At 44.3% G+C, this 17,305-nt stretch overlaps 1 protein-coding gene across 2 annotated transcripts in view; it reads right to left on the reverse strand.

The window, feature by feature from the left end:
- The window catches only part of LOC106038554 (vascular endothelial growth factor receptor kdr-like), a 137,260-nt gene that overhangs the window by 25,846 nt on the left and 94,109 nt on the right, over positions 1 to 17,305 (reverse strand). Inside the window, exons 13-22 of one of the 2 annotated variants that reach the window (XM_048070545.2) lie at positions 15,777 to 16,070; positions 13,474 to 13,620; positions 11,722 to 11,847; positions 11,505 to 11,611; positions 10,066 to 10,201; positions 8,645 to 8,749; positions 6,118 to 6,231; positions 2,688 to 2,776; positions 1,169 to 1,334; positions 497 to 594 (exon numbers count right to left, since the gene is read on the reverse strand). In XM_048070545.2, the coding sequence (XP_047926502.2) occupies positions 497 to 594; positions 1,169 to 1,334; positions 2,688 to 2,776; positions 6,118 to 6,231; positions 8,645 to 8,749; positions 10,066 to 10,201; positions 11,505 to 11,611; positions 11,722 to 11,847; positions 13,474 to 13,620; positions 15,777 to 16,070 (1,382 nt within the window). Of the gene's footprint in view, positions 1 to 496; positions 595 to 1,168; positions 1,335 to 2,687; positions 2,777 to 6,117; positions 6,235 to 8,644; positions 8,750 to 10,065; positions 10,202 to 11,504; positions 11,612 to 11,721; positions 11,848 to 13,473; positions 13,621 to 15,776; positions 16,071 to 17,305 lie in introns of both variants that reach the window. The other variant, XM_048070544.2, reaches the window with a different exon arrangement.

Here is a 17,305-nt window from a genome sequence, read left to right on the forward strand (position 1 = left end):
TTTGGTGTGTACTTTGGTATATATATTACATTAGATTTACACAAAAAAGCAGTCTTTCTACAGGCTACAAACATACTTTTTTATTTCTTTTCTATGCAAAAGAGGTGCTGACTTTGCTGATAGTCTCCAACATAAGTGACATGCTGAACAAATAGTGGTGTGCTCCCTCTTCATTTTTCAATAGCGCTTTTGTTGACCACACCAGCAGGATCTTTCTCTACAAGAAACCTTTCTGCATTTATTTAAGAGGCAGTTCTGCAAATGGTCTTACAATCTGCATTCACTCCTGTCTCTGGCCAAGAAGGTGATAGATATTCCTTCACAACTCCTTCAGTGCTGCTGACTGCTTAACCACTAGAGCTAATGTGGTCTCAGACACTTTATTACAAAAGCAAATAGCAGATTGCACAGGCTCAAAAGCATATTTGGATTTCTTCATATCAGATGCCCATGATTGTAGGAAAGAGGTTCAGCCCTGATGTTTTAATGAGCTCACTTTTCTGGAGGCGAGAAATTCCATCCCTTTCGCCACTTGGAAGCTATAGCATATCAGATCCTCCAGCGTCAGAGGCCGCTTGTACAGATCCTCAGCATCTAGGAGAGATCACAGACACAGCACAACTCTAGGGCAGCAGCTCCTGAACTTTTTCAACACTGGTGCCAGTTCCATGCTGATGACCCCAGTCCTGCTTCTGAATAGTGTTAGCTTCCTGAGTTCTCTACAGAGCTACAGCTCTACTGGTTTGGGAACCACTGACCTGGGGGTAGAGGATCAGATGATTCAAAAAGTTTCACCCTACATTATTCACATAATTACATAATTTAGCTATGGGGAAAACAACATCTGGGGATAAAAGTGAAGGGAACTATTTATAGTGAGCAGAGAGACTGGGGACAGATTGGCCCCAACAAATCTTCATGGAAATGAAGTAAAATATTGCTGTTACTCCTCCTACACAATAGGAGCATCTTTTATACACATATGTTACTGCAAATCTCTTTTTGTGGGAAAGTTGGAGGGGCACATGCAGAAGAAAGAATCTGCAATTTCTGGAAGAAGTCAAGCAGTGTAAAGTGTGTGACAGCGTGCGTGACGCTGTGCAAGAAGCAGCAAAAGAAGTAAAAGAAATCTTAATAAAAGATCTTGAATTAGGTAGGTTTCTTTTACCTTCTTCATCCTCTTCAGAATCACTGTAACTCTTATCTTCAATAAATCCTGAGCTGGCAGAGCTTCCAGTGCTGGCTACGCTCTCAAGGCGTCTCTTGATCAGTTCGGTCAAATCGCTGTTGGACTCATCCAGACTTTTCTCTGCTTGGTCAGAATTTTCCTGGGACTAGAAATGGCATAAACTGATTGTTAGCTTTGGATCATGTAACGCCTGGGCATTGAAAGATACGTAATGGAATGGCATATGGAGAAAGGGTCCTCTGGAGATGTGCTCAACACACACTGGAACATGATGTTCCCTGAAAAGCAGAACTAATGAAGCCTGCTTTCCTATTTATTAATACAGATCCTTCCATTTACTTCTTCCAATTTTCCATCATACAAGTTAGCTGGAAGCTGTCTCGGTGAGACTGACAGATGAGCAGAGATACTGTAATTCTGTACCTCTTGCTTTCTTGGGAAACCACACTAAAAATCACAGTTCAAGGTATATAGTATGATGTACACTGAAATGCAGCCGTCTCACAGTCCCCTGGGGAGCAAAACGTAACCAGTGCCTGCAATTCACGAAAACAATGGTGAGAAAAGAATTTTGAGTGACTGTACCAGGAAAACCTCCTTCTCTTACACAAATTACCTTATGTATTTCTGTGCCTGTACACAATAGCTATAATAATGATAATAATAACAACAATAATCGAGTCATCTGAAAAAAAAACACCTTGGCAAGGCTCCGGTTTCTGGCAGGGCTTGGATCCGAGAGCCCTTTCGGTGCTCTATTTTCCCAGTGAGGAGGTAGTCCCCTCCCTTCCCCTCCCCACCGCTCATTTCTGGCCTCCTCCGTCTTCCTCTGTATCTTAGCCGACTCTGTGCTAGCACAAATGTTTGTGGGGATGGATACAATTGTTTGGAAACCAAAACTGTTTGGTATGTTGTAATGCGGGCCATGTTTGTGATCCAGTCTGCTGCATACTGCACAGACTCTGGGGTTGGGACAGGGGAAGGTGAGGACGGAAGATGGGAACGGGCAGATGATGGAGGAGGGGAGCTGGTTTTGGTGGTACCAAGCACAAATCTCCAGATCAGACTTGCATTTTGAGTTAGTAGCAGTTTTTCACTATTTCTTTGTGACCGCCTTGTGCTGGGTAGTGCTGGCATCGCGGGAGGTTCCGTTTCTGTCTCCAGGGCTCTGCAGTGCTGGGGTATGTGCAACTAATTCTTTAGCAGGTGTTAGAGAAGAAGAGGATGGGAGTGAGGTCCTACAGGGAAAAAGGGTCCTTTTTCTTGCTCATAGGAATTGAAACGGTGTGGGAAGTAGCATGGTTTAAGGGCGGACTTGTCAGTACTAGATTAAAGGCTGGACTGGATGATCTTAGAGGACTTTTCCAAACCAAGTGATTCTATGATGGGATGAATCTATAAATACCAGACTGTCTCAGTGCCACTGCAGAAAACAATCCAACTTATGGCCCATGGTTGCTAGTTGCCTTATGACTATGAGAAGCCTGTCATGTTTTACCTTGTACGCAATGAAATCTCCTCGTTTTCCTCGTAGGTAATTGGACAGGTTTCCATATTTGCAATATTCTACTATGACCATTAAAGGACCTGAAAAGACAGTGGGAGTCAAATGAGTTTTGAAGCACTGCAAAGCACTTAATGTTAACTTATCCTCACAAATCCTCTCCAAAATAGGGAAATACTGTCATTCCTGTTATACGGGTGAGGAAATGAGGAAGCAGAGGACTGGCACTCCAGGAGCACACAACCAGTAGTAGATAGGGAAAGAAGGAAATGCAGTAGTGATTCTTACTTTTCTCCATTAGATGATTAACAGTTGGTATTTATTTCTTTTTTATAGACAAAAGAAAATTTGGAATGATAAATAAGAATATGCACTCCACTATGTTATTAACATTGTTTTATCCTGTACATAGATCCATAGCATGGAGTAGTCCTCATTTTTCTCTGCTGCCCTTACAATTGCATGCTTTGGGTGGAGCTGATGCCAAGAGAGGCAATGTAAGCGAGCAGGATCCTAGACAGATCTAAATCAAAAGTTTGCAGAAATATTTAGTGTGAAGTTTTTGAAAGCCTGGAAAGTCCTTATCAATTTCTTCCTTTCTTATTTCCGTGCAAACTACTGTGGAGTTCAGTGCAATTGCTGCTTTTATACAATTATGTATGTTCTTAAGATCTGCTTGAAAAATCCTTTTATGTTTCAGTGTGAGCCACTAGGAAAGGGAAAGATGGCATTGTCTACCTTTGGCACAATCACTGAGCTTTGTAATCATCACCTGTAAGATGAGGTAAAATCATGGGACTGGAATGTATGTAAACATCCATTATTATGAATCGTAACCAACTACTTTCATGTCCAGAAATGTATTTCAGGCTTATGTGTTTGAACTTCAAAGGAAAAATGCTAAGAGCTGCACTTGGCCATCCAGGAAAGAGACAGCTCTAAGCAGCACTTTGCTCTGGCAATGCCAGAAATGCACACACAGACTTGTACTGCAGCCCGCCTCCTTGGTCCAGTCGGACATGTGCTATAGTGACTGAAAAGGTGGAAAGCAGGGCTGGAAAGGAGAGCAGAGGGGTTGTGGGAGGAAGAGCGAACCTTGGGGATCCTGCTTGCTGCATCCTGACTCAGGCTGGGTGGCAAATGCTGTTTGGAAGCAGATCATCCGAGGAAAAGGGAGGTGGGGTAGTCTAACAGTAATAATCAATAGCTTGCCAGTAATAACACTGCATATTTCTGCCAGGCTTGTACCTCGTGCACCTCTGATAACACTGCTACGCTGAGCACTCACCTCTGGGCTTCCTGAACTTCCAGCTCAGGACTTCCAGTTCCTGGTGACCGCAGCTGGCAGGTGTTGGGCACCTGAGTGCACAGTGAGCACACAAACACATCTGGACCCACCTCAGAGCAGTGGTTCTGCTGCTGACCACACAACTCTGCTCGCTTGGGTTCTGAGTGCTGGGATCTGGCAGTGCAAAGGAGATCCCCGGGGGACATTACTTCTGAAGAACCTCAAGTCAAATGTCCTTCACGGATGCCCCAAGGAAATGCAGATTCCAGCACAGCTTTAAAGCTCCAGTTAGTGATCTATTCATGTTTTTGACATGCTTCCTAGGCATGGCCTCTCTGTATTTTATTTCTTCATTGTAAAGCATGTACTATGCATTAGTTCTAACTGCTTAACATCAGACACTCAGCGAAGGTGTTAAAATTTGTTACTTGTTATATTGGTAAAATAATATATGGGCATACTTAATGGCAGTCTTCATCAGGAATACTGCTATATGGTTGTATAAAACCTAACAAGAAGGAGAAGACACCATATTCTGCGATGGTATTTTAATAGTAACTCTTATCCCAGTGTCTGTCTTGAGAGCTCAAGGCTATTTTTCTTTAGTCTGCAGTTGCATTGCTCAAAGACAAACAACCCAGCACCTGCCTGGAGGCTCCACAGTGCCCTGCAAGGCCCTGCTGCACTGCTCTGTTCAGCCACTGCACCCAGAGTTAGCAGCTAGCCAGGAAGAAGGAGGATACTTCATCCATCAGGATGGAGCAGAGTGGAGAACAGGAAGCGCAGGGACTCTCAGGAGAAAAAGCTCCTCAGAGGATGGACATTCACAGTATTGGATCAGTTACTGAAATGGATTTGCTAGGCAGCTACAGCTCTATGGGCGAATTACTGTTTTTGTTAAAATCTCTTGACCTCCTCATAATGCTGCCATGTTTTAGGCACGTGTTTGTGTTAAGCCACCTCGTTGGCAGGACAGCAGAGTCACCAGCAATCATACTGTTATTTCTCTGCTCACAGTCCCAGCTACTAGCCAAGGCTACTTGCTTATGCACCCGACCTTTAAATCGTTCAGCTAAAGGTGGCCATCCTCCCATACAAGCTTTTGGGGCTTGCAGTGCTGCAAGAATTCCTGCAAGTTCCCTGTTCCTGGCTCCCAGATTACAGAAGTGTCTGTGGCTGCTGTTTGCTGACTGTTCCTGTGGAACTGGGAGTATCTTGCTGGAGGGAGCATTTCTTTTCTGGCATCCTAGCACATCTACCTTACCGAAATTTTCTTTTCCCTGCTTTAGTGGACAACTCCATGTTCTTTGGGAAAATGATAGCTTCAGTGTCGTAGATGATAACAGATGTGTGCACCATCTCTCTCGCTCCTTCCCCTTTGCTTATTTTACTCTGGTTTCTTTGTCCTCAGCTCTCTTCAATCTGTCCATTCGGGATTGTTCTGAAGGTCAATTGTAAGCAGTCAAGAGGCATCTTTGAGGGTTGGTACCCTTAAGTTAAAGTACAGTCTAGTAAGAGGTAAGGATGCTTTGTATGGCAGTATGGGAAAGGAAGGGATGTTTTTAGTGACAAAGGTCTAAGATTTCTGGAACCCTTGGTTCACGTTTGCGTTTCCTGGCAAATTCTTTGCCTGGTGTACAGCAAGTCATGTCGGCTCAGCCCCCTGGAAATCTGTGCTGTTGCTCCGTTCAGCTTTGGACTGCCTAAGGTTTCCTGTATACTACGCAAAATGCCTGCCTTTGCCTGGCAAGAGTGAAATGCTTGGGAAGAGGAAGCCTCAGGTACCTTTTGGCCTGGTGCAACCTCTTGATAAAGCAGGGAAGAATAGGGAGAAGAAGAGGAGAAGCAACTTTGAAATGATCAGAGGTGCCTATGTGGAGGACAGGGTGCCTAACTGCAACTAAGGACCCTGCCTCTCTGCAGTCTATATTCTCTTTTGCAGACAAGCTTACTAAGGACAGAGAAAAAGAATATAGAGAAGTGACACCAGTGGCTAGATGTTCAAAAGCCATTGATGTGTTGTGGCCATGTTCCACATGTGCATGAGGCTTGGACACTCCACCACAGACACACTGAAACGCCATTGTATCTGGAAAGTGCTGCTTCTTTGCTCCCTATTTACTGAGCATTTCTCACCTCCAGCTTTGGTACAGGCTCCCAGCAGGTTGACTACATTCAGATGGTGTCCTATGTGTATGAGGATCTTCAGTTCAGACATTAAAGCCTTGCATTCATTAGTAGTTGCACATTCTGCTTAAGATAAACAGGAAAAAATCATCTTTACTCAACAGGATATCTTTAACAGGACACGGCAAAATCCTGTTTATACTTGGAAACAAAAGCCACCCAGGTTACTCGCAGTATCTCTGCCTCTCAGACTCTTACATAGATAATAATTCAGCTGCTTCATTGTTTGTTGTTGACCTTTATGAAGTGGCACACCACTTTATCTTTGGGGTGACTCTTCCTTTCTCTAGAATGGGTTACAGAGGGTTACTGTCCTGTATTAGAATCCCCCTAAATTAGACACCAGAGAGCCTTTGCAAGGACTGAATTTTGCAGGCTTAGTAAAGGGACAAACGATCATTCCAAGCAACAACACCACACAGCAGAATGTTCTCTGTTTGTAGCAGTGATGTGCAGTTTAGCAGTACTTCTCCATGATACCTCAGAATATATTTCTCTACAGTACTGAGCAACACTCCAGTGCAGGTGATGGAGGAATCCAGCACATCTGTAAGATGGGTCCCAAAATGTACTAGAGAATGTACAGCATTGCTGAATCTCAGTCCTGTGAGATCTCATCGACCCAGGAAATTCACATCTGAGCAAAGCAGAGGGGACCATATTTATGTGTTAACCATGAACTCGACACGTGACAAAGCACTGGTTGGCCAGTTACACTGTCCTTTTATTCTCTTTTGCTGGCAAAGCTAAGAAAGGCACTCTCAGGCCAGAATTCTGTTCATATACTGGCCTATTTCCTCTATCTTCTTTCCAAAATTTTCATGGTCAAAATGTATTTTAACAAAATGGCTGTGTCCTGTTGCCTCTGTTTTTCCCTTAGCAAAATCATTTAAGATTTAAAAATGAAGAAATAGTTACATAACAGATCACTCAGTGTGACAAATGTAACCTCTTTATCTGTTTGTAGAGTTCTCCATAAACAACTTTTTCACCAAGCTATGTGTCATAAAGAAGGAGTTATTCCAAGCCCAAGATTTCTTCAGTCAACAGTGTTTATAGATGGGTATGTATGTGGGTGGCATCACTCCTGACACTCCTGATTTACACTGGCATGAGCTGGAACACATGCCTGGTAAAATCTAAAAAGAACAGCCTCTGAAATGCTTCACATAATCTAGCACGTTAAGATGTAGCCTTCAAGCCAGAACAGATACCAGTCAGCTTTGTGGAAATGACAGATATGCTAGAATTACAGTAATGCAAACATCTCCAGAGCCTTTTTTTTTTTTTCTTTTTTCTGAATGGTTTGACTCCCACTGGAGAATCTGGCTTATTCAGGAACATGATGAATTATGGGCATATTAGTTTGGGAGGGCCAGGTTAGAGCAGGAGGCTGCTGGTCACACTGGGAGAGAAAAGGGTAAAACTAGATGGAGAAACTGTCAAAGAGTTTGCTGACTATGTGTGGGCAGGGTAGAGTTGACATGAGGATCGGCTGGGAAGCACAGCGTGGAAGTGAATGAAAGCCCAGAGCTACCCAGGCCAGTAAGTTTGGGATGGAGAAGGATGTCTGGCTGGATCAGGGGCTTCTAGGCTATTTCAGGGATGGATCTGGAGATGGGCATGGATCAGAGAAAACAATAGCAGGAGAGAAGATGATCTAAAGATCTACTGGCTAATGCAGAGAAGGCAGACAAGGTTCAAAGGAGGTCCAGAGAGGTGAAAAACTGATGGATTTGGCACTTCAGAGAGATGGGAAGTAGCAGAGCACCAGGAAGGCAAATGCTGTGATAGAAGTTCTTGATTAATGGTACTGAAGGGTTAATACTGTCATGCAGCAGTGATGCAGAGCAATGTGGGCTATGAAAAGCCATCCAACAGGCATCAGCTGTACCTTTGAAAAATCCTACGTGAACAGCTAAAATCCTCCAACCCACGAACCAATGCACTGGCTGATGCATTTATTCATGCGCTGTCTGCAGAGGCTTTGTATGTAAATGTAATATGAAAGAGCAGTCTCCAAGTTCATCCATTCCCCACTGCCGAATGGTGAAAGCTTTCCTTAATTTCAATAATTAGAAGCAAGTTGTCTCTAATTCATTCCCCTGGCACTGCTTTTTTTCAGCCCCTTGAACTGTTCTACATCTGGAAGGGCTGTGATCGAAGGCTTAGATCCAATTTCAGACTATCTAGTGTAATTACATTCCATAATCTGTTTCCCTCCTAACCCCACAGACCTGGAAGCTGCTGTTTTCCTCCTCTAGGAATACAAGACTTAATCAGCAGCACAGCATGGAGCCCACTTGTCATTTCCTACGTGTTAACATCCACTGTATAACGACTAATTGCTCCCATATGGCAAACCCACTCCCTTCTGAACACAATGAACTTGGGACTCGTTTGGAGCAGAGAACTGGAAGCTTGTTGCCCACGTGTTCCCTGTGGAGTCTTCTGAGAATCTCAGAGGGATATGTACCTTTAAGCATTTTTACGGCAACTGTTTTGCAGGTTGAAGATTTATCAATGCCAAAAGCAGACGCTTCCACCACCTTCCCAAAAGCACCGTGACCCAGTGTTTTACCTAGAGAAGCAAGAGTCAAGAATGAGCCAAAGGGGGCTTACAATAGTCTGCATCAGATAAGAGGGAGACATGCATCCTTAGCTCTGCAAGAAATCCAAGACTCCAGCACCCAGGCACAACGCAGACCGGTAGTCGACAGAAACCTGTATCACATATTTGCAGTATATGGATATAAACAGTATGATTTATATCCATATGACTTTAATGCAATACAGTATGTGACAGAACAGAGTAGAATAAATAAATCTGGATTCAGCTGAAGGCAAGGCTAAATATATATATAGATATATATGTGGCTTAAGGGTAAAAACATTACATACAGTTATCCTCAAGCCCTGGAAAGTCAGAGGCCAGGTTAAACATAGATTTGTGGAAGACTGATCTCTCATGAGTCACAGTCACAGAGACAGCCAGCTAAGGCACTCAGTCAGGACCCTTTGACCCTTCAGTTATTGGCATTTTTTTGAAGTAAAAACTATAAAAAAACAGAATTTCAGGTGATAATCTTTCTTATTTTCCCTTTCCTTTGAATTTTCGGGCCCATATTACCTAGTGTGCTTGGAGGGCTCTGACCCATAATGCAGAAGGCTACACTGGGTATAGTGGTCTGGCTTTTTGGTTCTGCCAGGTTCACCCTATGTCCCACCATCTTCTAATTTATTTTTTATTTTTTGCCTGTCTTCCTCCTTCTTCCATGTTTTCCAGCTAAGGCACTGTGGGCACCCCCACATACACACACATTCCCTGCACTCATTATCGCACACAGATGTTGCCGTTTCTCTCAACAAACACTGTCTGCGTTTTACATTTCCTTGCTCCATCACCCAAGGAGCTGAGCTGTTGAATTCAATTTGGTTCATTTTTCTTGGTAGTTCTTTACAGCTCAAAGCCAAGTTTGAATGGTTGATAAAGAATTGATTATTTGAAGAATTTGAAGACTTCTTCAAAAGAAAATTCACCCTAAGACTGTCACCTTTCAGACTCACTTCTCTTTCCATCATCCCCTATGCTTTTGACAGGGACAGAACCCAGAGGTACCTTTCTTCCCTGTCAAGAGTTTGGTTTCACTTCTCCAAAAACAATAAGAGGTGATCACTTTTTTGAGAGACATCTTTGCTTTTCTTCCCAAATCTCTTGTTACCCCCCCATTAAGGATAATGCTAAGTTCTGTGACTCAGTGCCAGTTCTCACCAAAGGATGGGAGTATGCTGGCACTAAATGGTAGGCTGCTTCTTGGGTAATACAACAGATACAATTGAAATTGAGGAGCATGAGAAATCATCATTCTTTACAGTAATAATCTCCAAACCACTCACCCAGCCGCAGTCTGTCTCTTGGGAACTCCCATTTGCTGCTGTCATAGGGAAGACGGTCACATTGCTCGTCAAGAGGCATTTCCTCTGGATCCATTATAATTGACAGGTATCCTGTTTTAATGTCTGTGGCATCGGGCTAAAAACAGGGTTTGGAGAAATTATTCACAGTGTTTACCCTGCAATTCTAATGGGAAAGAGCTGTCATCTACAAGACTGAATGCAAGCTGGGGAGTTCCCTGAATTCCAGTCTTAGCTCTGAAATTTATTCTGAACCATACATGCATCACTTCAGCTTCTGCCTCTCTTTTTTTCTTATCTGGGAAATAAATGTTTATGTATGCCTGCCTCTCAGCAGTGTTGGGAATAGTCATGGATTAATGTTGGTAAACACTCTGAGGACACAAAATCAATGATTGTCTTCTAGGTGTATCTATTACTGGAGCTCAGTGCATTTCCCTGTGCACTCTGTGAGCTGCACTTCCTGGCACCCTATGGAGCACGTTCTGTTGCATTTTCACAGTTCAGCAGCTTTTTGTTTAACAGGCTGGTTCTGCACAGCTATCAGCTTTGTAGCTATTGCTTTAATGCTAATTTTAAATTGAATATTAAATTCATTAACTTTTAAATTAAAAGTGGTTGAGAAACGGTGAAAACTGCTACTCCTAATGCTGCTCAGTGAGAAACTGGGATTTGGTGGAACCTGTGAACAGACTCGCATGGGTGTGGAATATAATAGGAAATTCAATGTTCTCCACAACTCTTTAAAATCTGAGACAAGGAGGAAAAACATGAATTTGATTACTGTATTTGCAGTAGGAGGGGAAATTTTTTTCAAGTATCAGGTATCAGCACTAAGACTGCAGTTTGGGTGAGCTTCAGAGCAGAGAGCTGTGGTTGCCATTTTGTTTACAATTTAAAAACAGAGCAAAATTCCTTGAAACTTTACTGAAATTTTAGCTTTTTGAGTCACTAAAGGGAAGTAAAAGAATACCAGGGCATGGAGATAAAATAAGCCGTGTGGTTTGGGCTCATTTCTAGAGTAAACATCCTAGAATCTTTCATTAAACAGGGCTCCCTTCAATATCTATGTTTCAGAGAAATCTTATTGTACAGCTGTTGAAATCAAGCCTTCATTTTAGGGGATTTAGGATTTGTTCTGTCTCTTAATCTTGCAAGGAAGCTTGTCTCATAAAAAAGGAAGAGCCTGATTTTCTGATACTGTGGAAGTGGGTAGAAGGCTCACAAGTACAAGTGATCTTTTGAAAAGCCAACGGGCTGTCAGCAGAAATCTTGGACTTAAATTTCATTGGAATGTTTTGCACTTTTTCTACTGTCTGTCCCAAACATTCACACCGACTTGACTTCAGCCCTAAACACTGATGCTACACTTAAAGAGGGCCCAAAAGCAGAGCCTTTGCACAGTATGGAAGCTCTCTTACTTTTCTCAGCTTCCGAATGAAGAGGGTCAGAAGAAGCCAGAAGAGGGTAGCTGCTAGACCGGTGCAGACCAAAATGATGACTTCGATGTTGGATTTCTCTTCAGAACCTGTGGGTTAAATGTACAGATGGATTTTAAATGTAGCCAAACTCCTTGGCTGAACAGTAAGTTCTCATCAGTCCAGCACAATATATGTTTTACCTTGGCTTAGACCTCACCTTGTATTTTAATGAAGGCTGATGTACTGTCTTGGCCCATGTCATTGGATGCCTTGCATTCATAGAGCCCTTCATCATCCTTCTTCACTCGCTCAATGACCAGGGTATTATTTTCCATGGAAATTCCTGCAGTGAGGGATCTAGGTTAATTTTGTTACAACAATCAACCCTCCTACAAATGCTTGGAGGAGGCAGAGCACTGAAAATGAGCTCCCATCCATGCAGGCATGATATACGCTGTTGTTAGGAGCCGTTTTAATTCCATGTTCCTCCTTGTGGTTTGGCAACAACCTGACACTTTATTTCACCTCAATACCTGTTTAGATTGCTTGGGTATCACTTAACCTACAGCAAATGTGGCTGTTTATTTATGATGAGTAGACAGAGCCTGACAAAACTTTTATGGAAGTTTGTGAAGTGATGGAAAGAGGTTTTCTGATAGCAACGGGATATACTGGAAGAAAGGGAACTCAAAGAAACTGCTGGAGAAAGCCAACATTTTGGAGGCTGTGGGAAGTGATGGGAGCTCTAGCATGTGCAACATGGGGATCAGGTTATATGCATCCCTGGCAAAATCACTGCATGGAGCCATCCTGGCTTCACACAAGGCCAGGGGTAGAGGTGGAGTGCCAAGAGAGAGGTGGCCTATGGATGGCCTATGTGAGGCTTCTCCACGTGTAATTTTCCTGATTTTGTGGCACGAAACTGAGAGCTTCTCTGTCTCACTAGGGATATGTTTGGGGCAGAAACAGGAAAACACACTGGGCTTTGAATCCAAAAGGGAAGGACACTTTGCGTTGGTTGGTGTTCTGCCCATGAATCCTGCTGTTGTTAACAAGAGTACTGCACATAACTTACCATGCACTCTGCTGAAATATTTACCCTGAGGTGTTTTTTCCAAATATTTTATTTATGTTTCCATCGGTTGGATGTTACATGCTTGTCCCTCTAGAATTATTTATAAAATTTCAGTAGCTGTAAAGGGTTTCTGCTCAGAGCAGTCTGATCTGAATTATGTATGATCCTGGATTTCCTACCTAGTCCAGGAAGCATAATTAAAGTCACAGGACTAGCTACTGACACAGTTCCTTCAAGAATTTATAGGAGATCTCAGGACAGAGAGATGAGAAGGAATTCCAGGCTCGGGTGGAGGAGCCCATGCTCCCTGCTCATGGTGGCTGCTGTACCAGTTGAACTGGGAGCACGTTCTCATTACTGTGTTGTGGGAGAAAAAGAAAGGACGTGTGATGTGCCACGGCACAGCTTGCCCTGATGGCTAGCTGCCTGCCCACAGCTTGCGGCAAAGCACTGTGATCGGGCACCACGGCCATCTGGCTGCTCAGGGCTGTGCTTTCAGACCCACCCCGCAGGTACGCTCTCCCTCCCGGTTTTATACACAAACAGACTGAAGAGCAGCACGCTGTGCTCCTTGGTTCCACTAATGCTATGCTAATGCATGCAGACTGTCTGGCTGACTCCGCAGAGATGAACACGACCACATGCAGAAGGAAAGCTGCATAAGCAGGCATTGGGTTGCAGCTGGTTGGCAGCTTTAACCTTCAAGTCCAAGTCAGAGACTACTGCAGAGGTTTGATACATTCGGATCTGTGCTGGTGTTCTCTCAGGTCACACACGTCATCCTGACTCAGCCATGGAGGTGCAAGTCCCGTGCTTGTCTGTGGCAGTCCTGCAAGCCCCCTGTCACGCACCGGCTACGGTGCTGCCGCACGCACTGGAAGCGACTGCGCTCACCTGAGGCTGCTGAAATGGGGTGGCCGTTCTTCCTCCAGGTAACGTGAGGCTCTGGCGTTCCGCTGACTTTGCACTCCAGAATGATCTTGCCACTGATGTTAACCTCCAGGTCGGTCAGATTCTGGATAACATATGGCGCTGCCTTTGCTGTAATCACAAAGGAAAACAATGCACAGTAACATTTCAGAAGGCATCTCCCACAGCTCTGCCATCTTCTCCCCTTTGGCCAGCCACATGGCCTTGCTGGAAGTGGCAAAGATTTGCTGATGAGTGGTAGCAAAAATCCCACAAAAGATTATGGGAGGAGTTCATTTGGCTTATTTTCAAAGTGCCTAAGTGTAGATTCAGCTCCAGCTGGAACCTCCTTGAGTTTCTCAGCCTCTGAAGGAAACAGAGGACAGTGAGTGGGAAGAGCAAATGCAGAGTGAATACAAAACAAGAAGGGAGGAGGCAAAGAGGAACCAGTTCTGAGGATTTTGGGTCATCCTCCACCACAAGAGGGGTTATCTACTTACTACACAGCATGTTAATCTCCTCTTTATAGAACAGAATAGGTTATGCTCATTTATAAAAGGCATGGGAAAGCAATTGAATAAAATCGCTAGCACAGTATAAAAATATATATAAAGCCATCAATAAGGAGAATAGCTGATGGGTGTTAATACATTTAAAAGAGCTATTTAAAAGCTAGTTTGTGTAGGGGAAGGAGAATTGGTTTGGAGGGGTGACTTTGTATATGTTCTTGAGAAGAACTGCATCTCCGCCATGTGCCAGACAAATAACAGACCCCAGTAATTCTCACAGGAGTGTGATTAAGATTCCAGTTCTCCCATGGCTGTATTCCCAGTTTAGCTGTGTTTTTCCCGTAGCCATCATGTGTAGGTGTCTGTGTAGGCAGAAATTTGACTAAACGAATAAAAATATCTGCCAGGGGAGAGAGAAGCAAATCGCCTGACTGCAGAGCGCAGAAAAAGCCCGGTGCCTCCGTGTCAGCTGCTGCTGGCAGGTGGCTCTGGTGCCAGCAGTGAGGACAAGCCAAGCCGCGAGCGTGCTGTAAGGTAGCGGTGAGATTCTTTCCCTTCCTCCACGCTGCAGGAAGAGGCAGGTGCTCCTGCCATTTCTTAAAATAAATCACCTCCCACTCAGGTATCAGAGCCATGCTAGCCACAGCTGTGGCGTGGGCGAGCACGTGTGTGCGTGTCTGCGTGGAGGGGAAGGGGCTGCGAGAGCGCCGTTGGCTGCTCTGGGGAGGAGACTGCATGGGAAATGTGTTCCTTCACTTAAATGAGAATGAAACCAGCCCTGCACGGCCTGCTTTTTACCTAAGTGACAAGTGCTTACGGCAGCATAGCTGTCCCTTCAGTGCCTCATTACCCATTAATGTAAGTGGAGAAGCCAATTTAGAAATCACCGTCTAACCCAGCTTCTAAAGGACCCTGTTTTCTGCACCCCGGCTTGCTTCTGGTTATTTAGTTCTGCCCTGTTTCTGTGCTTTGGGTTTTATTTCACCAGGAGAAGAATGGTGCACTTTCTCAGCAGCACTTTTTTTTTTTTTTCCTGAGAAGGCTTCGAGTTGATCACTCTCACTTTCTCCTTTATGAAGCAGAAGAAACTTCACTAGTTTTCTGTGAGTTTCTGCCTGTGCAGTGCTGGGAGAACTGCCTTGCCCTTAGTAGCAGAGCCAAAGAAGCCAGGCTTCGGGATCTGTAGTATCACTATTTGATGACAATAAAAGAGGTGGGGGTTTGGGCATATGTAACTCTAGTGAAGTGCATCCCACTCACCCAGAATAATGGTACATGTCACTTGAGTATACACCTGACCGGTAACATTTGTGATGGTATCAGCTGGGTCCAAAGCTGTTTAGGCATCTACACCATCCTGGCGGCTGTAAATGGGTGGTCTTATCCCAGAGTCATACAGATCTGGGGTGGCAGTCCCAAGTGATAGAGATGGGCTGTCAGTAACATGAGGGCGATGTCTTTTCTGCTCATTCAGGGCTAAGTCTGCACCCAGCATGGAGTTAGGGAGGTAAAAGGCTGCTGAAATCACCTTTCTGTGTAAGGCGAATATTTCATATGAAACCAACAACGGCTGGGTGAGTTATATACATGACTAGGAGTCGAACCTCACTCAGTAACATGAAAAAACCAAACCACAGTGTGTATTAGGACTGTCTCTAAGAAATGCTGACCACCTTCTGCTTTGCAAAGCCTCAAAGGGAGCTACAGATGCAGAGCATTTCAGCCCCTCTGGCAGACTGATGCCCTTCCCACTGCTGGTTGCCAACTGGCAGGACCCACCTCTGACAAGGAGCTGGGTGTGCTGCTCCAGCGTGTCCGTGCTGTTGTGCTGGTTCTGAGCTCTGCACTTGTAGAGGCCACCGTGCTCCTTCGTGACGTTAGCAATGACCAACGTCAAAGAAATGGAGTAGTTGTCAGTTTTCTTGATCACCAAGTCACCGGGAGCCGCCTCTGAGGAGGGGTAGTACCAGGCCAGGTTGCTGTAGATGTACTTGGAGGCCCGGCAGGTCAGCTGGACGTCGTTCCCCACAATGGTTGTGACCTGTGGGTCTGTTTGCAGCCCAAACGGCACATCTGGGAGGAAGAGAAAACACGTTCACAGTTCAGTCACACCTGAGAACATTTTGGCTGCCTGTCTGCAGCTTGATGGTCAGATGTCAAAGAGCAGCCCTAATGCAATGAGCCCATTTCAGTGAGACCTGCGTTGGCATGCACGGACGGGCACTCGTGCTTGTGCATTGAGTAAGCGACTGTACCTTGCCCATCAGAGCTCCAACCTGGGGTAGTTTTCACCCTCAGTACTCTAATCATGCCATTTTCAAGTAATTAATTGAAAGCTTTTATACAGAAGTAGTTGATGGACTAGGAGACTCTGCTATGCAGGTAGACAAATGTGTTCATGAGACCTTTCTGTCTGCTCTCAGTGCTTGAAAGTGCAGTTGCATAATGGTAAAGAAACCTCTCCCGATTTCTCACAAGTAACACTCTCTTCACCATGGAATAATCTTCCCAATTCTCTTTTATTTCAGTGATGTGGATATTTACTTTCATCCTGTGGATATTTACTTGATCAGTGGAAGGATTAACTAATCTAATGATGTGTAAGTCCTTGAGGCTGTAAGTTAGTCGAGTAGTACTTGGAGGCACAAGTCCAATCTATCCACAACAGAATAAGCAGTTTCTCGCTATATTTTTAGTAACTTTTCACTTCAGAAAAAAATCAATTTTCCTGAAGTGCTGAACTGAATCCATTTTAAGACAATAAAAAGTGTTTCTGAGTCGAGTGCCGGAATCTGGCCTACAGATAATTCCTATTTCTGCATTAGCTGCCAGAGACCTACAATTAAATTATGTCTGCAACATACTCTTTTCCCTTTTTATTCTGTTAGTTTCAGTCATCTATATACCAATAGACTAATGAAAATGCACTGATAACCACAGTGATCTGTGTTCTGTCTGTCAGGTCAGGATTTAGAAGCAGTGGAAATGGAGAGTTGTGAGGAATCCCTTAGAAATGTTACCAGGCGTGGTACTGGGATGGTGAGGCTGTTTGGGAGGACTAGTTCTGGGTTACCTTCTGAACACGAATGGTGCTTGCAATAAATCCGATAGACTGTTGCTTCAGTACTGGGCTGTTAATAAGATGCTTTCTCAAGCTGGGCTGAAACGGGTGGTACTTTGGGGGGGACAGAAGTTAAAGCCGAGCAAGTACACTTTGCACTTGCAATCGGACAAACTCCACATGGGAGCTGGAATTTGGCCAGGGGCTCACACTGCAAACTCTTGCAAAAAGCTCCGTTGAAGCTACA

The sequence above is a fragment of the Anser cygnoides genome, chromosome 13, assembly GCF_040182565.1.
Source record: "Anser cygnoides isolate HZ-2024a breed goose chromosome 13, Taihu_goose_T2T_genome, whole genome shotgun sequence".
NCBI lineage: Eukaryota > Metazoa > Chordata > Aves > Anseriformes > Anatidae > Anser > Anser cygnoides.